This window comes from Diabrotica undecimpunctata, chromosome 2 (genome assembly GCF_040954645.1).
Source record: "Diabrotica undecimpunctata isolate CICGRU chromosome 2, icDiaUnde3, whole genome shotgun sequence".
Classification (NCBI taxonomy): Eukaryota; Metazoa; Arthropoda; class Insecta; order Coleoptera; family Chrysomelidae; genus Diabrotica; species Diabrotica undecimpunctata.
The window spans coordinates 37,055,415-37,082,886 of NC_092804.1; the positions used below are offsets into that span (position 1 = coordinate 37,055,415).

Here is a 27,472-nt window from a genome sequence, read left to right on the forward strand (position 1 = left end):
GAAAGAAGACTAGAAGAAGGGAAATACTGTCCTAGAAAAACTAGAAAAAAAAGAAGAAGAAAAAAAAAGAAGAAGAAGAAAAAAAATATGTAGTTTTCTGTGGGTTATATTTCTTTAGAAATATTATATATTATGAACATATCAATAGAGAAAATCATACCTACGGAATCAATACAATAAAAAATGGTAGTCAACAACAAAACTGTAGAACGGATAAAAGAGTTTAAATATCTAGGAATTGACCTACCTCCCCAGTGGCCTAAAATTACTTTGGAAAAAAAACCATTGGGATATTTAAGGGATCTATACTCTAGCAAACAAAAAATGCAATTAGTCATCCAAAATCGCGCGTCACTGCTCGAAAATAGCTGTAATCACGTCGCAATCATGAATTGTCGGAAATTTTGAATTCGATCATTAATCGCGCGTAAGAAAACATGTTTCCTTGCTGGTCACTTAAATTTGTAATAATAGAATATTATATTTTTTCTTATAATAATGAAAATAATATAAATATACGTTATATCTAGTTTATAAGATAAGTTTTCATGCATCATATTGTTAAAAATGCAATTCTCCCCTCAATTGATCCTACGTATTGGGCAGTAAACAGAATGATAGGCAATTATCAAGATTCGAATTTTATTTCTGAGAAAAATTTAATTCTGTTGAGAGTCAAAATAACCAAGTTAGTCTATTTAATAGCGGAATTATCCTGACAATTTGTCGAAATATGTTTACACAGCGAAATAAAGACACAGCAGATGAATCAACAGCTAATTTAGCAGCTAAATCAACGATTTAGTCGAAAGCAACGAATCAACGAAATCAACTACGCAACAAAGCTAATACTTTCATTTGATAAGTATCAACAAAAAACTGAAAATTCCGCCAAAGAAATAACTGGAATATAAAGTATACGTTAACTTGCATGGTTTGGAACAGGACACATACATTGGACAATATGAAGAAATTTGGCGCTTGAGAAGTAATAATTTTAAATATTTTTATGCTCTGATTTCAAAAATGTCTTCTTTTTCTCATAGTAGTTTTTTTTGGAATCGATTGTATAATTTTAACTTCGCTCCAAAATATATTCACAAAGATATCTGGAAATTACCAGACGGACTTATAGTAAATATGATAGATCATGTTATTGTAGACTCAAGACACCAATCAAATATAATAAACGGTCGCGCCAGGAGAGGAGCAAATGCTGATTGATTTTGATCACTACCGGCTCGAAAGTAGGGTAAGGGTCAGAAGTTGACAGGAAATAGGTTCCAAACATGAATGATAAAATGTAAAAGGACTCAAAGATACGAACAAAAATAAGGAATATAAACAAAATATAAATATCAAACTAAAAAACAGATTAAAACATGAAAACATAAATGAAGAGTGGATTGGGTGCAGAAACATCATGAAAGAAGCAGCTGAAGAATTACTAGACATGGAAGGTAAACACAGAAGAGCAAGAACGAATGACTGGTTTGACGAATATTCTTCTCATATTATAACAGACAGAAAAACAGATGCAACAGGGGCACAGAACCCGGCAAGCAGAGGAGGAATAGAAATAACTATGTAAAGACACAAATAAAATCCGCCACATAAAGAAGAGAGAAAATATGAACAGAGAACTTCAAGAAATACAAGAACTAAGGTAGCTAACAGAGACAAGAAAATTTTACCAGAAACTGAACAAAACCAGAAAAGAAAAAAAAACAGATATGAAGATATAAGGGGTGTAATATATTGACAGAACAGCAAGAAAAACTAAGAAGATGGACAGAACATTTTAAGGAAAAGCTTGATGGGAGCGAACCCTGATATACCATTAAACAAAGCAGACGGAGAAAAGAGACACTATTTTTTTTTAGGTTTAAGTCATAACTGTTGACGAGAACTTTTTAAATTTATCGTTAAACACAAAGGCACCTGGATCCTTCTCACAGACAATGTACTTATCATCATGCAACCTCTGTTGTCCAATGCTGGTCATAGAACTCTCCCATTTTTCACCACTTTTCACGGTTCTGTGCGTCTTGCTGTCGTTTCTTGGATATTCGTTTAATGTCGTCCATCCAGCGTGTTGGTGGTCGTCCTCTGCTGCGTTTGTCTTCTCTTGGGCGCCAGTCGATTAGTTTTCTGGTCCATCTTGAGTCTTTTAGTCTCGCTATGTGACCTGTCCAATTCCATTTTAGCTTGGCTATACGTTCGACGACATCAATGATACCTGTTCTTGTTCTTAGGTCTTGGTTCCTTATTTTGTCATTTTTTGTCACACCGAGAATCGATGTTTCCATGCGCCTTTGTGCCACTCGCATTTTTAGTGCTGTTGGTTTTGTGAGAGTGAGAGTTTCTGCTACGTATGTCATAATAGGAAAAACGCATTTTAGTTATTTAATTTTTTATTTAGTTAAACGCAAATTAGCTGGGAACCAAATTTGTCATAAATTTGGTCTTTCTGATGTTCATTTTTAGACCTATTGTTGAAGATATGTTTTTTAATTCTTGTATCATTTGTTGTGCTTCACGCAGATCTTCGGTAATAAGTACTATATCGTCAGCAAAACGCAGATGATTGATTGAGTATTTCCCCGTCTATTTTTATGCCTCTATTTTCCACTTTAGCATTTTGAAGGCGTATTCGAGGACCGTTATAAATAATTTAGGTGAGATAGTGTCGCCCTGTCTCACACCTCGCTTTATATGAATTTTTCTGGTGGTATCATGTAGTTTTACACGCGTTTTGGTGCAATGTTTGTACTAACTTTGTAAGCCGGTCATTCTGTACTTGAAACTCTGAGAAATCTAAATATATACTGACCAGTTGACCATGTATAGTTGACTACCATATACTATAGTTGGCGATTGGATTTCGCTGCTCTGGATTTGTCAATGTAAATAAACAATTGGATTATGTTTAATCTACTCGAAGATTTGTAAAACACAAATTAAAACTTCATACAGAGTGGAAGAAAAAATTTTTGCAATGTATGCCATAGATACGACAGAGTACACTAATAAACCAAAATACTGCTACGACATGAACGCAATGTAGGATATGAGCCCAGGAAAAAGGTGTAGTGGGTCTTCCATTTAATGAAGGAAGAGATGAATGTAAAATTAACAATATATCTCTCAAGGGATATTTCTGCAATAAATCAGTACTAACGGATCAGAAGATCTTGAAGAAGACGAATAGTTTTATCACATTATACATTTGTCGCATATATAGGTAAGACATTCATATTGGTATATTACAGTTCCACAGCAATCATAGTCAAAACGATATTTCCAACGCCCTCTTTAGTTATATCTGCTTACATTGTTATCAAAGCTCTCGAGAACGAAAGAATTTAGAATGTGGTCGATTTCTAGTGTAATGCTTTCTTAAAACATCTCCGACATTCTCAATTGGATTACAGATCCTTGGATTACACTGGACATGGCAATTCATCAATTCCTTCGTTCATCAACAAGTCTGTCGCAATGTGGCTGAGCAGTATCAAGCATTAGGTGAAAGTTTTTGCCAACAGCGTCAGCAAACAAACGAACGAGAGGTTGAAGAATAATATCAAGAGACAACTGAGTTTGGAAAAACAAGATCGGTTTTCCCGCTGATGATTTGTTCGTCTCATACTATTATTGTCTATCTTCGTATGTTAACTTCCTGAACATGTCTCATAGCATCCACATTTCCTGATCACATCCGTGTTATTACCCGACGAGAATCTAGATAAATCCCAAATCCGAATTCGATTTCTTACCCAGGCATTTTCCAAAATGCTTTACTTACTCTAATCTCGCAGTGTAATTGCTTTTAAAAAGAGTTAGTAAAATTAAATGATATCTTTCAACGATAAACCACAGTATTTTTTAATGCACATACTAAACAGTATATTAAATATGTGTACCAAAGTATGTATATATTTTTTTTAGTTTTAAGGTTAAATACCGTAGAATTTTCCCATAAGTGTAATATTTTACAGATTAATTTCAATTAACAGAATTAAATACAAAATATAATTGAAAATGTGTAGGAAATTTGAAAATATCGAGCAACTCTGAGAGCTGCAAAAACTCTTATTAAATTATTTAAAACTTTAGATCATAAAACAACGTCGCTTACGAATTAGTTCCCTTCAATAAATAAGTTTAGAAAATAGTAAAATTTTTATTGTCTTTTAAGTACGTTTAATTGTTCTACTTAGATGGTTTTACTACTATTTGATGCTTATTCGGCTAAGTATATTTGTGAAGCATGAAATAAGCAATTATACTTTTAGTGTTGGACTTCAATAAAATTTTTAATAGATTTAATAACATACATTAAAAAATTGTTTGCCGCTTCAACACGTATCTATCTCGATTTATAAGGCAGAAAACCTTGTGGTAGGACTTGTAGATTGTTTTCGAACTAATAAGGTTTTCTTATATCGTAGTTAACCTGCTATTAAATTTGTTAATCTTAATATTTTTCTCGTTTTTAATCAGTTTGCATTCATAAAGATCTAAAGCTGTCATGGTCAGATCACATGGTCATTCTGTTTTTTAATTGGTAGAAGAATGAAACTTGATGTTCTTAAGAAGTAAAAGAAAACACTAATAGCTGTTTTAAGAAAAGTATGTAACGCTGATACATACAGAGTGAAAATAATTATCTCTAATAATTTGGTAGTCTTCAACTGTATGATGAACATGCTAACATGTCAATTTAGTTTTTCATATTTCCACAGTCTGATCTGTTTTACTGACTAAAAACATAACGTCATCGATTTGTTCTTAAATAATAATATATACTATATGGTGGTACATCATTTGAAAGCTATTTTTCACTGTTCGGAAGCAGAGTTTTCCACAAAAGATAAAGACCACCAAATTATTGGAGACCCATACTTTTTCCCACTCTATATTAACAATAGTAGAATATTTTATTTGTAGCCTAAGATCCCACTGGGATCCCATTGATAATAGGTAGCCAGTCAAAAAGTGGCCGAAAATATTTTTAATTAAATTAATAGTAATTCATTTTTGACAAAAAATTTATTTTGTTCATTTATGTTTTAAATAAAATACGTTGCTCATGACGTATATGCATGTTTTTGATATCGAATTAAAGCTAACTTTGGTCTTAATATGATGATATAAAAGACAAGATAGTTAAGCTTATACATACGTGTTACAAAAGCTCTAAAAATGATATCAAATCTTTTCCGTCAAGAGAAACAATAATAAAATGTCTTCAATATGGACGCTATAGTGACATCATTCTGAGAAGAAGATTTTTTGGTTGACGAAACCAAAGTTCAGATTTTTGCTTTCATCTGTGCTTGCTATAAATTGTAAGGCAAAACAGACGATGAAACAGATGAAAAGAAAGACATGGGAAATCTCAAAGTTGCATTCCACAACGTATCTTTTCATTTAAGCAAAACTTCTTGGTGAACTGGTTTCTTGTACTCATAAAGAGTAAACAGAGATAAAAGAAAAAAGAAAAGACTGTTTAAAGCAAAGAAAAGACATTGGCTCATTATTTAAATGAGTACCTTTTGGGAAAAGTTATCAAAACGTTGACCACAAATGAAAGCGATGATATTCAACAAACTGTAGTTTTAATGTGGAAAACGCACCCTGCAGAAAGAGACGTAAAGTGATAAACAGGTGCCATTCTAACTATTATTTTGTCCATTTGTTTAACATTGTCTTAACATACAGATTCAATAGGATCGTGAAAGACTACACTCCTAGCAACATAAATAGGTTTTGATAACTTCCTCCAAAACTTAAAAAATCTATATTACCTGACTCACTATTCAAATTTTAAAAATCGAAAGTTAAAACATGTTAAATATAAAATAGACAGTTCTGATTTATATTCTCATTAAAACATGTTATTTGTACAACATATTTTGTATGATTCATTTGTTAACTTTATTTGGAGTCATCCAAACACATTGACGATTGAATTATTTTTTAATTGCTCTTATTTGGTATACCATATTTTTATGAAACGCACTAGCCGTCTGGCATTGAAAGGAAACATCGTAATTCTCGTCTCCCATCCGCAGAATCACACGTGCTTTTATACTACTCGCTAAATTATGCTAAAAGTATATCTGCAGTAATACACCCAGCGAATTTTAAATTATTGAGCTTGTTTTTCTGGTTTGCTCACGATCATATGCGTAGACGACGTAAACATATACAGAAGTTAAAAAGGGTCATATGATATAATAGCTGCTACAGTGTTTAAAAAATGTATCAGCATATAAACACGTTTAGTACTCTTTATAAACAGTGTAATTTAAGTTTATCTCAAAGCATATACAGTGCGCGTCATTAAAAAGAAGCCAGCTAAAATATTTGGCCTTTTTTAATTTTTACGTACTCTACAAAAAATTAATTGTCATTAGATGTTTATGTAATGTTTAAGAATATGTTCTAAAGCAGTATGCAACCTTTTCTTAAATAAAAAATGTCAAAAAAAACTTCTCCCAAAATGATTTTTGGAAATTTTAAAAATTAACATTTTAATTTTTTTCTGTTTTCTTTATAAAAATTACAATAAAGTCGTGATTTTTAATATTCTGTATTACCACCTCTATTTTGAATTACACTTCCCATTCGACTTGGAATTAAATTGATCAAATTCTGGATGTTGTCTTAATGAACAGCTTTCCATTCTTCCATGAGCGCCAACCGAAGCTGCTCACGAATTATTGGAGCAGGTATTCTGTTTCTTACTCTTCGTTTGAGTTTTTCCCAAACATGCTCAATCGAGTTCAGATCTGGGTTTTGAGCTGGCAAATTCATTTTTGCCACACTGGTGGTTTCAATATATTGCGTTACCATCCTGGATATGCGTGGCCGCGCGTTATCTTGCATGAAAATAAAGTTTTAGGCCACAAATCCAGCAAAAGGCCTCGTCTATGTAGAATTTCGGTAATGTATCGGTGAGCATTCAACGCTCTCATATCAATAAATACGAGATCAGTATGCCCAAAACATGACTGAGCCTCCAACAAAAGCAACACGTGCTCGTCGAACACAAGCAGCATATCGTTCCCCACGTCTCTGTACGTTTTGATACGACCGTCTGAGCCATCAAGAACCATCCTGGACTCACTAAACAAAACATTTTTCCAATCTTGTATTGTCCAATGCTCGTGGTCTCTAACAAACTCAAGTCGGTTTTTTCGGATGTGCTGCTGTTAACAAAGCTCCTGTTGCTGGGCAGCGAGCCCTTAGACCAAATTTCCTCAACATTCTTCTCACTTTAGAAGTGCTTAATATCGACCCGTAAGCATATTGAAAACGATTTTGGATTGCTCTAGCCGTAAATAACCGATTTTGCAAAGAAGTGCGTTGTAAAGAACGGTCTTCTCTGGCCGTCGTGAATCTTCTCGTACCTGAACCTGGTCGTCGTTCGTGAGATTCAGTCTTTACGAATGGTTGGTATGTTTTTACATACCAACTATACAACCCAATCATACAACAACTGACTCCAAGCTGTCTGGCCACTTCCCTTTGACTCATTCCATTATCAATCGAAAGTCACAATTTGAACAGATCTAGCAAATCTCTCAGCCATACTTTTAAATTAAAAAATTGCACAAGTTCACCCTTTAAACAACTGTACACTAATGAAAGATTTTTGAAAAACAGAACAGCCATATTCCAAGAAAAACAAAGTACAAACAAAACAAAGTTGGAAGTTCGAAAATATTGTTCGAAAAACCTGTTATTTATGTAAGTTTTGCCTCCATTAATTTTCTTGTATAATATTTAGTCTCCCTTGATGAATTAAAAAAAAGCTTATATCCCCAGCCATGATCCAATATTTGCATGCAGTGCACGACCGGAGTTGTCAACTTGTTGCATCATTGTTCGATTCATATTTTCAATAATTCATTAGCCAGAACGAAGTGTCGTGTACGTTTCTGTTTGCCATATTCAGGTTGATGCACGGTGAAACATGTATTTGAATTGGACTATAGGTAATATCCAATTTATTCGTTCCTCACATTTACACGCTCAAGGATGTATGCATAATTGCCCGTCTATATCCTTACACAATAATAGAATACGTTAAAAAATGTTATGCACTATCACAGCTCTTAAAAATAGTTGTTAATTAATTAAACTTGCACACAAAAAAACAATAAGTAGTAACAAACCATCACAATTATTTTTTTATATCTTTCTATAAATGCTACAATCCAGTCTGGTAAATTACTAAGTAGTTACAAAGTCTTGTTGGGTTAACCGTATACGAGCCCTAACAACTAAATGTTCGAACATACGAAAATATTATATTGAAAACGTTCGTCTGCTTTCTTATTGAACCAAAGAACGAGATCAATAATACATTAAATTCTATCATTAATAACAAAATATTGAAATGGCTCGGTCTCTATAAATTTTGATTTGCAGCGTTGGCGGCAAAATAAATGAATATGTTGTATAACATTGTGACAACTAAATGTTCGGACAATTCAAGAAATTACTATTTTAATATGGGGTTACATCGTCACACACCTTTACAACCGCGGCAATGCTGTCTGACATTGTTCGTACTAAGGATTTACATAAGTCTAGGTCGAAACTATCCCATAATTCACCTAATTTACTTTTCAAATCGGCGACGGTTCTATGGGGATCATTACGCAATTTCTGTTTCATCTTATGTCACAATGTCTCAATAACATTTATGTCTGGACTGTTCGAAAGCCATGAGAAGACTTTAATGTTATTGTCTCCCAACCATTTTTTAGTTGTTTCAGCTGTATTACATGCAGCACCGTCCTGCTGGAATGTAAAACTCAAGTCCTGGTAGAGTCGTGAGCACTTAATAGAAGACTATTTATCAAAATTTCTTGATATTTTGCTGCGTTAATTGTGCCTTCTACCACCTCATATCTTCCTAGACCCGCTGATGACGTGCAGCCCCAAATCATAATTCCTTTGGGAAACTTTACAGTTCTTTTGAGGCAATCTTTATGGAATGCTTCATTTTTACTTCTGATCGATTTCGAAAGTCTCCCACGCAAACATCAAATTTCGATCCGTCACTAAATATCACTCTGAACCAGTCATCAACAGTCTATAAAAACTTTAAGTAACCGCTTTAATTGGGCAAGATCAAAGATTACCGTTGAGACCTAACCATTTCAATATTTTGTTATTAATGATAGAGTTTAATGTATTGTTGATCTCGTTCTTTGGTTTAATAAGCAAAGTTATGAGGATGAAAGTTTTAGTGTCCCTTTTTCGTTTGTCCGAACATTTAGTTGTTAGGGCTCGTAGTACAAATATAACATAATCACTATTTTGATTGTATGCACTACCTACCCTAACAATGTTGGAGATTAGTAGTCCCGTCGTTCCTCCATTTTTCTCCTCCTTTATCAAATTGGCTTGATTTTTCAGGACAGCTACTTTTTTGGTTATATGCCCATGGCTTCCAATCTGCAATAATTTTATTCCATCTTTCGTCTGTTTATCCAATAGTATGGCCGGAGAATTGCCACTTCAGTTTTGCTATTTGGTTTTTATAGATGTTTCCATCTCTAAGTATTGTGACGTTTCTTTTCTATATAAAACTTCTATCTTCTATATTATTTTGTCTTCGCTATTATATCTATGTTAGCTCTTGTGAATGTCCATATTTGACATATACCTGTACCTACGTATAAGGATGAAAGAAATGCACTGGTTGAACAGTTTTGTTTTTTGGTACTGAGGATATTTTTATTTTTCAGTATCTGCCCAAGCTTACCAAACGAAATCTATGCCGATTTTGTTCGTAGTTCGTTTTTTTTTGTTTCTGTCGTTTGGTTGTCCGGATTCCATTTTCTGTACGAAATATATTATGTATTTACTAATTTCTTTCATTTGTTTTTTATTTGACTAGAATTAACTCATCTTCTTGATTTGTCATCACTTCTGTTTTATGGCCAATTGGCCCATTATACATTGCATATATAATTATATTGTGATATGTGTGTGTTGAATAACTGCTTTGTTACTAAGTAAAGTCGGCTGCATTGTCTTAAAGAATCCTTTATTATATCCGAACCACTGGATAAATTTTTTTATGCATAAAAATTATTATTTCGGCTGGTTTCGGACACACGACTCCTGAGTTTTTACGCTCAGTAAGTAGACGTGATGGAAGAGAGGCGAAAGGTCAAAGATCGGGACAAGACATTATACAAAAGAATAGACAAAAAGATCAAAAAAGCAATTAGAATAGCTAAGGACACACAGCTGAGAAAACAATGTGCGAAAATACAGCTATTACAACAGAAACACGATTCATTCTATATGCACAAAAAAGTTAAAGAAGCTGCAGGCTTATACAAGCCTAGAAGAGTTAGATGTTTGGCATACAACCAAGGTAATGCACTACTAAGTGTGGAAGAGAGACTAGACTAGACACTTGGAAGAAATATGTGGAAGTAACATTTGCAGATGAAAGGCAGATTGCCATGGAAGACATAGAATGCCAAACTGGACCCTCGATTACCATTGAAGAATATACCAGATATACTGTAGGGCCTGACAAATTTTATACAGAATCCGGAAACTTATGGACGAACAAGAAATACAATGGATAGCGACTATATTTAACAAAATATATATCATTGCGAGAAGAGACAATGACAACTTAGAAAGATTAATTGTATGCGGAAACGTAGAAGGACGTAGAGGCAGAGGACGCTCACCTATCCGATGGTCAGATCAAGTACAGAAAGCCACTGGAGAGACGTTTTCCGAGTCCATGAGAGCAGCCCAAAATCGCAAGAGATGGAGAGAATTGACAGCCCGCATTGTAGGAAATCACGATCCTCAGCAATGAGGAAACGACAAGAGAGAGAGATATCACTGGAAATATTCCCCAAAGCTGGTTCGACCTTCGTAACTATACCAAAAAAATTAAATGCAAAAACATGCGAAGACTACAGAATAATTAGCCTAATGAGCCACCTACTTCAAACGTTTTTAAAAGTAATACATAACAGAATATATCAAAAATGTGAAGAACAAGTGTCATTTTAGTTCGGCTAATGGATTAAGTCCACAGTCAAAAGAAACCAACAGCACACACACAAGTGTCATGGACACAATTTGGATTCCGCGATACCTTATGCACCCGAGAAACTCTATTCGCTTTACAAGTGCTTATCCAGAGGTGCAGGGATGTCAACTGTGATGCATATATTTGTTTTGTCGACTAAAAAAAGGCATTTGATAGAGTAAAACATGACAGGCTCATATCCATCTTGAAAGAAGCGGGCTTGAATAATAGAGACTTGCGAATTATACATAATTTATATTACAACCAAACTGCCAACATTAAAGTGGATGACCAGTTGGCAGAGTCAATCTCCATAGATAGAGGAGTGAGACAAGGATGCATTCTGTCTCCAGTGCTATTTAACATGTAGTCGGAGCGTATCTTCGAGCAAGCACTGGGACAACTAGAGGAAGGCGTCTTAGTTAACGGAGTGCGTCTAAACAACATAAGATATGCTGATGACGCTGTAGTTTTTGCAGATAGCCTAGATGGTTTACAAACAATAATGTCGCGCATATCAGATATAAGTCGAGAATATGGCTGGATCTCAATACGAATAAAACAAAGTAAATGGTAGTTAGTAAGCGCGAAATTGACAACAGCCAATTGATAGGGTAAACAGCTACACATAGGGAAATCAAAATCAGCGTTCGTAAAGATGATGTCTCTTTTCAGAAGTCACGATTTACCACTTAGTACCAAAATCTCTATCATCAGATGCTATGCATTTTCTACATTATTGTACAGAGTAGAGGCATGGACGCTCTAGGAAGCTTCTTTAGGAAAGCTCGAGACCTTCGAGATGAGGTGTTACAGGTGCATCTTACGAATTTCATGGAAGGATCTTGTGACTAAGATTGAGGTCCTACGTAGAATGGGCACGGAATGCGAGATCACTAACACAATCAAAAAATGCAAATTAGAATATCTTGGCCATGTTATGAGAAATTAACACAGATATGGCTTATTGCAGCTCATTCTTCAGGGCAAGGTATTTGGAAAGAGAGAACCAGGGGGAAGAAAAATATCTTGGCTTCAAAACTTAAGGAAGTGGTTCAATACGTCTACAACCGGACTATTACGAATAGCTGCAAGTAAAGTTTGGATAGCTATGTTGATTGCCAACATCCGGAACGGATAGGCATCGTATGAAGAAGAGGTAGACGTCCTAGACGGCCACTAACGCAGTTTTGATTTATATTTAATCCAATTTTTGTAACCTCTTGCTCTAGCTGGCGCACCATTCTTCCTAGTTGTTTGCCCATTGTTAAAAGAATTATATCGTCTACCTAGGTGGTTTAAATATTGTTTATTCTTATTAATTCCTCCCTTTGTTTTATCTTTAAAATGTCGTCCAATGCTTGTTTGAAGAGTTTTAGCGAAATCATATTTCCTTTTCTGACGCCCCTTGTTAAAGGTGTGGGAGAGGTGTTTTGTTGAACTTGTATTCTTGTGGCAGTAGAATACCTTTTCAATATTTATGATGGCCTTCTCTTATAATACTTTCAACGTTTTTAATATCAAATAATCAATTTCTTTCTAAGCTCTTTCGTTATTCTTGATTTACTAATTTCTGGTTGTAGAATTTAAGTTAGTTGTTTCCTCTCCATTGATGTTTTTAATCCAATTTTGTGATAATCACTTTTATTGTTCCTCATTTATCTTTTATTAATAGTTGTAATTATCCCCGCATTTTCTACTATGGACTTTTAGTTTCGTTGAAAAAGTGTTTTCGTTTTTCCATTAATCTTCTTGTTTATTCGGAAATTCATTGTCCATTTTTGTTTTCAAACTATTTATATACTTATTTTAATGCCCGCTGTGGAAAATATCGTCTTAAAGAAATTTCATTCGATTTGACTCAGTTTTACTTATTTTTTAAAATAATTTATATTCCAGCTACTATTTAGTATCACAAATCATAAAAGGTAATAATTTTCATTTAATTAAAAGGAATGTATCTGGTTAAACCCTCCGAAAAGGTTGTTTATTTCAAACACGTAATTTATGATCGTAATTGATGTCCATATATCTATCCTACCCGAAAATACACCTGACAAATTACATAATTTCATTTTTCTGTTATACCAATTAGGTGAAAAAGATAGACTCTCGTAATTCAGCTCGTTATCGAGCTCTAAAAATCTAAACGACAGAATTATGTGCCTAACAACTCCCATGGGCTACATTTGTATCGTTTGCCGCATAATAATACAAATGAATAACAATGATATCATCTACGGTTATTTCAAAATCACTAGTAGTAGTTAGTTAAGAAAAAAGTGTGTGTAATTATGGGTATGATAATTAACAGGTCATAATTGGTCGATGCGTAATGTTGAATGCAAATAGTTTGGTAATATACCCCCTTATTGTTAGAGATCGATGACCCACTGGTTGAGACCTGCTTGGGAAATGTGCTGTTATAATTTTCTTATGCAATTTTTCATTTTAGATTAAATGGTATTTAACAATTTGTTCAGAATTGATAGTGGATAAAAAATTAACCAGTAATAACGTGCAACTGACTGGTTATTGTATAAACGAACGACAAAAAACACATATTATGATATAAACGATTCATAAATAAATAGATATAGTGCACAGATTCTAAATATGCCGGTGGGAGATGGCTTCTATGCGCTGTATTATAGTCGATGTATGAGAGAAAGTTTTCAAAATAATGAACTAACAAATAATAATATAAAATTTGTTATTTCATTATTTCGAAAACTTTTTCTCTCATACACCAACTATAATACAACGCATAGAAGCCATCTCCCACCGGCATATTTAGAATCTGTGCACTGTACGTAAGTTTAGATAAGTTCATTTGTCTTTGGAGTCTTCTCTCTTTTAAGTTTGGCCTTAATAAATGATACTTAGATGCCAGTTGAATAAATATGAAAGGTTCCAGATCCTCTGGTTTAATCTTTTTTCAGATTCACTCATTTCATTCATTTTGGTGGTTTCAGCTGTTAGTACCCATTATATCCATTATTATAGGCCAATATTGGGCACTGACGGAGGACAGGTTTAAGTCTGCAATGACTAGAGGATGCTCCCTCTTTAATACAAACTCTTTTAGGCTACCCTGACAGGTACTGAAGAGCACTCCAATGATTATTGACTTAAACAACAGGCAGAATGGGTGAGCTCTGTCTAGCAAGAATATCAGCTCATATATTTCCTTCCAAACGCGAGTTTCTTGGCAGCTATATTAAATTTAGATTTGGGTCATCGCTACGGCAGTACTCAATTACAATCTGGGACTTGCTTAGAGATAATTATGGGATCTTCCAGGGCCCATGATACTGTCAGACTATTTGAGTAAATATTAATAGTCATACCAGAAACGCCCCATCGACCTGCAAGGTTCATTATTTTTTATTGTACTTCTTTTTTGACTGCCCAACAACCAGTTATATCATTGCCGGTCTTATGGTGGTTTTATAGCACTTATCTTTCAGTTTAATGGGATTTTTTGTCATATAACACATCATTACTCTCTGTTTCGTTAGAACTTCTTCTTCTTCTTCTTCGGCCTTAAGTAATCCAACTTTGGACATAGGCCTCCCCCAAATCAATCCAGTGTTTTATATTTTGCGCCACTTGCTTCCAGTTGTGTCCTCCGATCTTCTTAATGTCATCAGCCCACATCATTTGTGGTCTTCCTCTGCTTCTCTTTCCTAACCATGGCCTCCATTGTTGTATTTCGTGGTTCCATCTTTTATCTTTCAGTCGGGCATTGTATCCTGCGAAGCTCCATTTTAATTTGGCAGCATGTTCTCCTGCTTCTTTTACTTTGGTTTTGCTTCTAATCCATTTGTTTGTTTTTTTGTCTATAAGTCTCACCCCGAGCATTGATCTTTCCATCGCTCTTTGTGTCTTTACTATTTTATCCATATTAGACTTGGTGAGTGTCCAGGTCTGTGAACCATACGTGAATATAGGGAGGATACACTGATCGTAATTCTGGTTTTTAAATATTGTTATATTTTAGTGCTTTTCAAGATCCAACTCAGTTTTCCAAATCCTGCCCACGCTAACCTTATTCTTCTGGTAATTTCGGCAGTTTGTTTTTCTTTGTTAACTTTCATTATCTGTTCCAGATAGATGTATTCGCTTACTGTTCTAATGTTACTGTTATTTCTCTAATTTTCGGTGTATTTGTCATTATTTTTGTTTTTTGCAAGTTCATCTTAAGACCTACTTTTTCCGAAGTTTGAAATAGTTGCGTCATCATGGTCTGTAGTTCTTCGTAACTTGTAGCGAATGTTACAATGTCATTAGCGTATCTCAACTGACTCAGTTTTCTTCCATTAATATTTATTTCTTTATCTGCCCAGTTAATGTCTTTGAACACGTCTTCCAGTCCAAGTGTGAATAGTTTTGGTGAGACAACATCTCCCTGGCGAACTCCTCTGTTGATTGGTATAGCTTTGGTTTTCGCATCTATTTGTATTTTCATTGTAGCTTTCTTGTAAATATTTATGTATCAGCATTCTGTATCGGGAGTCTATCCTGCAGTTGTTCATAGCTCTCTCTATTGCCCAAAGTTCTATGGAGTCGAATACCATAATCCACGAAGCCAATGTATAAGTTCAAGTGATATTCATTGGCTTTCTCTATTAGCGTTCTGAGTGTAAGAAGATGATCCGCTGTACTGTAACCCTTTCGGAATCCTGCCTGCTCTACCGGTTGATAGCTATCGAGCTTCGACGTTAACCTGTTAGTTATTACTCTCATAAACAGTGTACATTTCCTGGGACAGCAGGAAGATTGGCCTATAGTTCTTCAGATCTCCCCTGAGTCCTTTTTTGAAGAGAAGTATTGTCAAACTGTCATTCCAATCATCTGGGACTTCTCCTCTATGAAGATATTCGTTGAAAAATTTTTTTAATTCTCCGAGAATAATTTCACTCCCCTCCTTCAACATACAAGTATTCCATCTGGGCCCGGAGCCTTATTGGTCTTTAGAACAGCTAATCAAAAAAAGATTAAAAAGGCAAGTGTAAAAATAGATTGAATATATTATTCAACTATACAATACTTGTCATAATTTGGGGTAGGTACTTAATCTTGGACAATATAAGAATAGAGGAAATGGACTTGGTAGAAATGAAAATATTTCATTAATATTTCAAATAATTGATTTTATATCCTGCTCGTATGTTTGTATAATCTTTAAACACAAAATATTGTAAAAGCACTTGAACCGAATGTCTAATGCATGATTAAACACTATTTCAACAAACAACAATGCATTCCAGTGGCTGCAAGTTATCTCCTTGAACAAATACAAGTAGCTAGTTATCTCTTTTTAATATTTTCCTCCACTATTAGTTAAGTCAACACACTAGCATTAATTGTAGGATTAATTCAGTCAGTTTATTAATTATTTTTAACTCTACTGTCATTCCGAATTAATTATGCATTCAAAAATGGGTTAAATATTTATATTAAATAACCGGTGGGCGCCTACATACATATTTTTTCAGACGCAGTATGGAACAGGCATACCATTATTAATTATATTGAGTGTAACTGGATGCTATTGATAATATTATGAGACTATAAGTAATTATTACGAAAAACATAATTGCTAAAACTATATTTATTAACTGATTGTACATAGACAGAGATTTTAAACCAACAGATAGTTCTTTAGGTAGTATTCCAAAATGAAAGAAATTTCAACATGCAATGTTACGTTACTATTTTCTTCCAGTAACTTTATTAAGTCTATATAAATCTTATGAGTTAGTTTGTCTTTTTTTCGTACACCTACCATATTTTTTATTTGATTGTTTTCACAAAATCATCATTTTTATTTTAAGTATTGTATTTATATGGGATTAAACCACAATTATTGATTGTTATAAAAATTAAATTTCACATTGGTTTTGACATTTCGATCTTCAATCCGGAAATCGTTTTTAAAAAAGATTATTATAAAACAATGAGTTATTTTAACCTGTAGTTCTTTACTACTTGGCGCTTTGTTTCAGCCAATTTGACAGGTGACTTACTTGGCCTCAATATTGTAGGTAAACAGCCATGTTTTGAGGTGATTCTGAGTGTGATTATATTATAGTTATTATTATATTTATACACTTCGCTGCGATTGTGTTTCAATCATAAAACATATTAATAGTGACTTTTAACCTTTCCTGACTCCCGCTGTGTGTTTTACTCAGTTTATTATTTTTTCTTGTTATATAGTATTGCAGTTATTTTTTTCTACTTTTTTTTGAAAAATAAAACATGCCATTTGTATTCACATCAACAATCTATTCACATTTATATCATGTTATACTATCAGTTATTTACCAGATATCAATTACAGAATAACAACCATATCACTTTTATCATTTTTTATACCACATCTGCCCCGAGACATGTAAAATATCTAAAAAAAATTGGGTCACAGCTGTAAGCTATTTCTAAGACACATTTTATTCAGCTGCACCCTCTCATTAATATTTTTATCTAGCAATTTGAAATTTATTGTTTTTTTTTTATAGGAATAGATATACACTATAAATTGGGGAGCAAAAATAGATTATTTTTCATTATGATTATGATCTTGTTCTAGAATGAATATATATATATATATATATATATAATATATATATATATATATATATATATATATATATATATATATATATATATATATATATATATATATATATATATTGAAATGATATAGAATATAGGAGAAAGAAAAATAGTGATTAAAAATAATTTATAAGTTACGCACTAGATAATGTTATATATAAAAAGTATTTGGTTATTTGAATAAGTTATATACTAGGGAATATTATAAAAATTATTTATGTGAGGGCATTTTTAAGAAATTAGCATGTAATAAGTGTAAAGGTTTTTTTTTTTAATAATTATAATATTGTAAATGTATTTAAGTGAGCCATGTGCATAGGCAACCAGATATACATACTCTGAAAGTGACAGACATTTAAATAATAATTACGAATATAAAGTGGGGTTATTGTTATTTAAAATGTTTAGTTTACATATAGTTACGGATTTGAGGTAGTGTAGTTTATTAATTTAGGTTGTTTTAATTACATATAAGTTTATATTCTGATCTGAAAAGCCTAAATGTCAATAAAATTCTCGATAGAATAGTAAAGAATTCTCTAGAATACAGAATTTAACCTTTGTTTGCGGTAGAACTTTCTCGAATATGGAACAATTCGAATATGATTTCTTGCCAGATGATTCTGGAACAATGAAAAGATATAAATACTCGGTGATTTGGATTCAAAATGGCCAGTCAGTTAGTAAGAAAGTTAGATAGAGTTAGTAAGAAGTCAGACAGTTACAGTATAAAGTCAGTCGGTCCTATTTTCAATATAGTTCAAGATAGAATACAGCCAGTCCAGTTAGTAAGAAAGTTAGTTAGAGTTAGTAAGAAAGTTAGTTACAGTTAGTTGTTCAGTAAGTTTCAAGATAGTCAGTCAGAAGGTACAGATGTTCAATAAAGTGAGTTAAATGAAGATTAAGAAACAGTATAAAGAAAATATTATTGAAGATTAAAAATTATGTTATGTATAAATGGTGATTGGATAATGGAAGAAGTATTAATTGAAAATTAAAATTATATAATATATTTGGTGATTGGATATTGGTATATTGAAAAGAAGAATAAATATAAATGCTATTAAGAAGAAAAATATTTTAAATTGGTGGAAGCTGATAATTGAAAAAAGTAATTTCACAAAAACAGGGATAACCGAAGCTGAGAACGAAGACATTGAGTGGTGATTAAAATCTATATAGTGGAGAACAGTCTCATTTAGGCATTCAGTGACAGAAAGGTACAAAATTTTGTTAATATAATTTAGTTAGTGTCATAACAATTTCAATTTTAAAAATAGTTTGTTTAAAATTTACATTGTCTATATAATTTAATTAGTGTACATGTTTTTAGCCACTAAATATCAGGGTAAAAACCCGTTAAAATTTATCTGTTACAATTTGGTTTACATTATTTGGTATTATATTTTAAGATATTTTTAAGACATTTTTACAGTACAATAAACGAAGACGGTACAATAAAACTGCATCCAAATACAACTAGATAATTTCTTCAATTTTGTTAGGACCAAACTTGAATTAATTGTAATTGTCTTTCCGGTTATACTGAATAATTACTTGAATCATAATTGGCTCAGTGATCGCGCAATTTTGGTGGTGAAAAATGTTGATGTAAATTATTCAAAAGAATTTTGAAATTCTCTGAATATACCGGGGATACCATCACGGATTTCATGATATTTACTTAACTCTTAAATAAATTGAACATATAGATATTTTTACCGATATATTTAACTTTCTGTTAGTTATTGGTTATTTGAGTTAAAATTGCGATAAAAGTGTAAAATATTTTTGATTTCCTAAGCCTTTTTTTACAACCTAAAATTGGTTTGATTGGTGATTATTTTAGTTTTGAGTTAATAAGAATGAAAAGGGCTCCGTTAAATCGCCGCTAGGTCTACTGATTTGATACCGTTAGATTTTTAATGTGATGTCTAGACGGTAAAGTTTACTCCACTAAACCGGTAACATTTAATTAGTAGAGTGAGTAGTTACAAAGTACAGAAGCATTTTATCTTAATTTTAATATCAGAATTGGGTTAGCACCAATTTTTTAACACAAATTTAATTACTAACAACCATTTATGTTCTTCACTTAAATTTTTTTGGAATTCTTAAAGATATTATCTAAGATATGTTCATTCATTAATAATCTTTGCTTTATTTTGGTCTTAATTTAGGAGAAGACATGCGCACATATTTTAGTTTTACACAAAATACAACAAGAGTTTTGGTCATTTCTCGCCTTCCACGAGTTGACTGGGTCTGGTAACTAAAGACGTTCGGTTGGAGTTTTGAGGTCACTTCATGTTTAGGTATCAGTTTCTTGATATCGTCATATTTACACGATGCAGATCGCTACTTAAATTAACTATACTATTCATAAAAATGATCTGGTTCTCACCTGCATGGACATGGAGTAAAAATCGGAGTATTAATGTTTTTGTGTAATGTAGAAAGTACTGCTGGTGTTATCATCATCATTCTCTTTGCCTTTATTCCTATGCGGGGTCGGCTTCTCTAATTACATTTCTCCATCAGTGTCTATTTTGGGTCATATTAATATTAATACCCTTTACCGACATGTCCTGCCTAAGGGTCTCCCCCCAGATCTTTTTTCGTCTTCCTCTCCTACTACTTTCAGGACCCCGCAGATCAGCAATTCTTCGTATTTAGTAATTAACGTCTCTACTTTGAACATGACCAAACCATCTTAACTTATGCTCTCTCATCTTGGCAACACTTGGAGCCATCCCTAGACTTCCCCTAATATACTCATTCCTAATTTTATCCTTTTTTTTTTGTCATCCACTCATCCATCTAAGCATTCTCATTTCCGCCACATGCACTCGTTGTTCCTTTATTTTTAAGTGCCCAACATTCAGTTCCGTACATCATAGCTGGTCTTATGGCTGTTTTCTAGAATTTTCCCTTCAGTTTCATTGGAATTTTTCTGTCACACAGTACCCCACTCGCTTCCTTCCAAAGCACTGCTCGTGTTATATGAGTCTAAAATACCCACAAATTTTTTCAAAACTATTTTGAATAACACGTTAGGACCTATCTGTCAACCTTACTCTTTGCATTTTGTATGAAATTTTCAAATGGCAAGGAAACATTTAATTAGTATAATATAGTAATTCTCGAGGGTAATTATCGTAAGGATATAGAAATACATTTTATATAATAATTATGGTCTGTATCTATTACCGATAATTTTTATATTTATATATTTTTTTGTTTCAGACCCACACGCTTTTCGTGGATGCCTTCTTACAAAACAACCGCTTGGACCACGTTAGTCAAGTAATGGGGTATCATAAAACCTACTTGGACCACTTTCTAAAGACTCAAAATTTCATCCTAAGGGGTGATGGACCACTTCCTTATGATTATAGGCACTATATAGCAATTATGGTAAGCAACTGTTACTTGTACGTATATATTAGTACATTATTACGAACCAGTTGTTTTTAAAATAAAGTTTGTTTCTTTTTATAATTAATTTTTCGTCTTATTGCTATGAAAAAATGCAAAGACTGTAATTGAATGGAAAAGGGACAGTAATTATATTGGCAGAATATGAACTGCTGATACATTATTTTCGATTCGGAACGACATTTAACGATGCTCTATTTTAAATAAGACAAGTGAAAGCGAAGTCACTAGGATAAAGTAGATATACAGAGCTCAAATTGAATATACAGCAGATAAATCTTCCAACAATCTAGGCGTATTGTAATTTTGTAGTCCTACTCATTTACCAGAGCTCGGATTTATAGACATTAAAAATTAAAGAAAAAGGTGCCGACATAGGCAAATATTTTTATTAAAAAGGCAAAATCTTAACATGTATGCAATATAGGCAAATAACTTATTTATTATACAACGTGAATTAACCTGAATAAGTTAGGGATACAGCTGAATATTAAATAAACAAAACAACAATTATACAACTTTATAAATCAATTAAGTCACATATCTACATCAACAATTAACACTAGTTTTTTTATTCAAAGAAATAAATAATTAAATTCAATTTATAAGTTGTTATAGTTGTATATAGTCTATTACCCCATGAAACGAAGTCGAAAAATAACTGGGCGCTATTTTTTAGCTGGAATATCTAGGAAAAGTTAATAAAAAAAAGCGTATTATCTCGTGGTTATCGAACCTTTTACAGCGTCATGACATTTAAGCAAAAAAAAAATTTTCATTCATTTCAATATTGTGAAAAAACTACGCATTCTAGATAAAAACGTTCAATAGACGACGTTCTTGAAAAAACTTCTCTTTAAAATGAGATTTTCTAAATTAAAAAATGTTTATAAACAAGAAACATATTACAAATTAAACCCAAAAGTAAGCAAGTTTTTCAATTGTTTATAAATATTAAAATAAACAATAAAAACATTTAAAATACATTTCATGTGAGATTGTATGTAGTTACTACATTTGCAAATACTTCCAGCGAAGTAATATTCATAAGAGAACGTGGAGATCTTCAGATGGGGTTACAGTAAACATGATCGATCATGTTATTATTGACTCTAGACATCACTCAGATGTAACAAACATATGCAGCAGACGAGGGGCAAATGCAGACTCGGATCACTACCTAGTGGAAAGTAGAATAAGAGCCAGAATCTCAAACATTAAAAAAGAGAAGGGATCCAAAATTGAAAAATATGAAATAAAAACTTAGCAGACAGCAGCAAAAAGGCAAAATACAAAGAATTTAAAAAAAGAATGCTAGAAAACAGACACAAGTACGAGGATATAAACAGATAATAGGAAGCGTGTAAAAACATCATACAAGACGAGGCCAAAGAGACCCTGGGTCTACAAAAAAAGCTCAAATCAACTGAAGGATAGTGGTTAGATGAAGAGTGTCGTAACATAACAGAGAGGAAAAATAATTCATATCAACGACTACCACAACGACATAGAACACGAAAGGCAGAGGAGGAATATAGAATGCTAAGGAGGGAAGAGAAGAAAATACGTCGCAGAAAGAAAAGAGAACACATAGAAAAAAAACTCCAAGAAATGAAAGAACTAAATAAACCATCAGAAAACAGAAAATTCTACCAATAACTTAACAAAAGTAGAAAAGAATTTAAACCAAGAACAATGATGTGCAGAGACAAAGAAGGAGATATAGTAACTCAACAGTGAAATACTACAATGATGGACAGAATTCTTCAAAAAAAAGTTTGAAAAAAACGAAGATCCACTATATGATGGAATTATACTGGATCAAATGGATACCAGAGAAACAACCCCCATTCAGTAGCTGAAATGCAAGAAGCAGTTACCAGACTGAAAAACAACAAGTCCCCTGGATTAGACAACATTAGCGCAGAATTATTAAAGGAAGGCGGAGACTCCTTATTGAATGCGATACACGAACTAATAGTGAACATATGGAATAATAAACAACTGCCACAAGACTGGAATACCGTAGTAATTATCCCACTACATACAAAGAGATATCAGCTTCAATGTAAAAACTACCGGGCAATAACGCTACTAACTGTGGCATATAAAATACTCTCAAATATTGTGTATGACCGATTGAGACCATATGCGGAACAAATAGTTGGGGGATATCAATGTGGTTTCTGCAGGCAGAAGCCCACAATAGATCAGATCTTCGTCTTAAGGCAAATCTTGGAAAAGACTAGTGAATTTAATATAGACACACATGATCTTTTCATTGATTTTGAGAGTGCCTATGATAGCATCCATAAGAATTTCTGATCCATGCACTGAAAGAGTTTAATATTTCAACTCAACTCATTGATATAGTAAAAGAAACACTAACAGATACAATCCATCTGAACACGGGCCTACGACAGGGGGATGCCCTATCCTGTATTCTATTCAACATCACATTAGAGAAAATAATTAGAGAGTCAAAAGTCAACACCAGAGGAACAAAAAGTGTACAAATATTGGCATTTGCAGATGATGTTGATATCATAGCTAGAAGCAAAAGAGAGATGATAGAAGCATTTAATGCGATAGAAAGAGCGGCACAAAACAGTGGCCTAAACATTAACTACATAAAAACCAAATACATGAAGGCCAACAAATCGACAGGCCAAAGAAACCTACAGAATCTGATAATAGGAGACTATAACATCGAAAGCGTGAAAATTTTTACATATCTAGGTTCACTAGTTACCGCAGATAACAATGTCAGTGAAGAAGTTAAGAGAAGAATACATATCGCTAATGAAACATACATATAATGGACTAATTAAACATCTAAGATCTAACAATATCACAAGAAAAACCAAATGCAAAATATATCAGAGTCCTTGTATATGAATCAGAGTCATGGACACTGTCGAAAAGCAATGAGAACCTATTAGGTACGTTTGAACCAAAAATTCTTACACATATATAAGGGGGTGAAAGAAAAAGACATATGGCGCAGAAGATATAATTTTGAACTATACACAGCATACAATGAACCCGAGGTCATAACATCCATAAAGATCGGACGTCTGCGCTGGATGGGCCATGTTGAACGGATGTTGGAGACTGAAACACCAAAACATATAATGAGGCAAACACCGGGTAGGGAGAAGGTCAAAGGGAAGACTCAAACTTATATACATGGAACAAGTGGAACAAGATCTGAAAACACATTAAGATTAGCAACTGGAAAAACAAAGCAATGAACAGAACAGAATGGCGGAAAATCCTAGAACAAGCCAGGACCCAGAAAGGGTTGTCGAGCTACTGATGATGATGATGACATTTGCAAAAGAAGGGCACAATCGGTCAAGTCGTTTTTAAACAAATCTATTTGTTTACACCATTTGACAGAACAAAGGTCTTTTTCAAATGGCTGCACAGGGGCTTTTTCAATACTTATACTTATAATGTGTTTTTTAGTCTGATTCTTTTTATAAGGTCTCAAATTTTCATGTTTTTTTAAAACTCTAATAATTTTTAATTGTTTATTTACAAATAATTGATGCAGAATGAAGTACCGTTACGATTATATTGACAATATCGCTAACTTATGTCGCGCAGGATATTTAGACAACATAACGTTAGTAACATAATAAATCAATAACTAAATAATTGTTAATTAATAATTAAACATTTTAATCATATCATTGAAAGCTACAACTAAATGCTTTTTAATATTTTCGGTCTTAAAACTAATTTGTACATTGAAAATGAACGTTCTATATCGACAGATGTTGGAGCGTATTTGAGGTAGGATAATAAATCTGGCACAATTTGTAATTTTGGCCAAAAAATAATTCTAATAAGAAATACAGACAATTTATTACTTTAAAATGAGAATAATATTTATTCAAACAGTAATTTACTAGGTGGCTCCTTGAAAAGCCCGTCTTAATAAGGGTTTGAAAATCGTGGTCTCATGTTTTCAGGGTGGCTGGTGTTAATTTTAAGCTATTTTGTGAAGATGACTGTAAGTTTTGTTGTTGATAATCCTACAAAAAAAAAACCTTTGTGTTAATCGGCACAAAAAGCAAGCCACTGAATCTTTATTATTAATGGATTATCGATATCAGCCGCTGAGAAATAATTTTATAGTTTTAACGAAAATGCAAAAACATGGACATTCCTATCCATTTTCAGATAGAGTACGGAGGAAAATGGAGAAAGAAAAGATGCCATCGATGCCAAAATCATCGATTTTAGAACATACGTGGGTATACTTAAGCAGCATACGATTTTATCAAATTTAAGCTCTGATTTAATCAACCGCCCAGTTCGCAGTTATAGCCAGCAGGTGTATAAATAACTAAAATACTTTATTTTATTTGATCTTTTGACTTTCAGATCGGAAATAGTGTTACAATATAAACAGTGAAAACGATTTAAGAGTTGGAAATCGCACAACAAATCACATAAAACATAAAGTATTGCTATTGAGTTTGTGCTTAATTCCCAATCGTATGTACCATAGTATATATTATAGTCTAAGATCCCACTGCAGGATCAGAAAGTCCATAACGTAGTTAATCAAACTTACATTTTTACATACATTTAAAATTAGGAGAATACATCGATAATAGGTTGCCAGTCAAAAAGAGCCCATAAATATTTTTAATTAATTTAATACATTAATAGTAATTAATTTTTGAGCAAAAATTTTTATTTCTTTCATTTATTTTTTAAATAAAATACGCTGATCATGGCGTATATGCATTTTTTTATATCAAATTAAAGCTAATTTTTTTCTTAATATAATGATATACGTTTGCCTGAGAAAAATGGTCGCAAATAGAGTTGCCAGCTGTTAAAAACGCGAGTTATCAAAGATAATGTATTTTGACTTTTGACTGGCAATTTTCCTAATTTTAAATGTAGTAAAAATGTTAGTTTAATTAACTAAGTTATGGACGTAATGATCTTGCAGTGGGATCTTGTACTATTAGTTCCTTTTTTAGATAAAATCACCTGCAATTTTCTCTACCCTTCTTTAATTTATAACATATTCCTGTGCATATATAAACTCAATTCTAAAATAGCCCTACATGCGGGGCTTCTGAATATGACCCTTGCCGCTTTTATGCCCATAATTGGATTTAAGATTAAAACCTAAATTCAAACAAAGGCAATTACCTTGTCACTCGGTAAGAGACACCCTAAACGCCCAAGGGGATGTCTCCGCTTAAGGAGGGTAAAATGGAATCTAATTTTTTTTTTCGAAACATTCGAACATTGTGTGGTCCTTTGTTAAAATCTTTTTCTTAAAATGTCACGTCCATTCATCAGCGTCTCAGAAGTGTTTGTATTTATTTTGGTTTCTTTGCAGCGAACGTCAATTATTATTTTCTGGCGTAAATTTTCCCAACTTCGGGCGCTATTTTTATTTTTTAATTAATTGTTTCTGGCGAATATGATGCAAAATTTAGCTGTAAGAAAGTAAATATTGTATTTATATGGGGTTAAATTATTAAAACAAACAGTTTCAGTTTTATATGAAGCGTGCATTTCCATAACGTAGTAAGTGCCAAATTATAAATTTTTCAGGAGGAGTAAAAAACAGTTTTTTATCGAACATGTTTATTTCTTATAATGTAACATACTGAAAAAGGATTAGTTTAAAGGTATTATATAATACAAACATACCGCAAAGGAACAATAAACAAAGCTTACTTAAAAAAAAATTCAAAAATCTGTCTAAGGTCAAAACGTTGTAAGTGCCATCAGGTTTGCAAGTCAAAACGTTTTAAGTGCCAGATTTTTAACCGTTGTTTCCTACAGTAGACTTCTTGGCATCATCGTGAAGATAAGGGACCATTTTTTCAATATCTGTTCTTTTTTTCTCTGGGATACCAAAGTGAGTTCTAGTTTTTTGAAGGTCTATGATTTTAAAGTCTTCTAATGTAACTCCAGATTTGAGTACATTGGTCTCACTCCATCCAGCGAGCTCACTATGTCCTTTAGCCACCATCACCGTACCAAATTTCTCTCTTGTAAGACGAAGCTGCGTAGCTGTTGAAATTCCTAACTTCTTTGTGTTCAGTTTATCACAGGCAACGGTTTTGAAATCATAAAAGTCCTTAACCACCATGCACGAGAATGGATTTTTCTGGGCCGCACTAGTAATGATGTTAACAACATTCATCAATGTATAAGCCTTACACACTTTTTTACGTTTTTCTATGATTGCGAAATCTCTGTCGCAATTAAGGAAAGTGTGTCCTTTTACAGGAAATTTATGAATAATTTCCTCAAAAACGTTATTTGCTAGTATGG

At 33.0% G+C, this 27,472-nt stretch overlaps 1 protein-coding gene across 5 annotated transcripts in view; it reads left to right on the forward strand.

Annotated features, from left to right (window-relative positions):
* The window catches only part of Sesn (Sestrin), a 318,966-nt gene that overhangs the window by 266,459 nt on the left and 25,035 nt on the right, over nucleotides 1-27,472 (forward strand). For all 5 annotated transcript variants that reach the window (XM_072522665.1, XM_072522663.1, XM_072522666.1 and 2 more), the window contains one exon: nucleotides 20,960-21,130. In XM_072522665.1, the coding sequence (XP_072378766.1) occupies nucleotides 20,960-21,130 (171 nt within the window). The remainder of the gene's footprint in view (nucleotides 1-20,959; nucleotides 21,131-27,472) is intronic.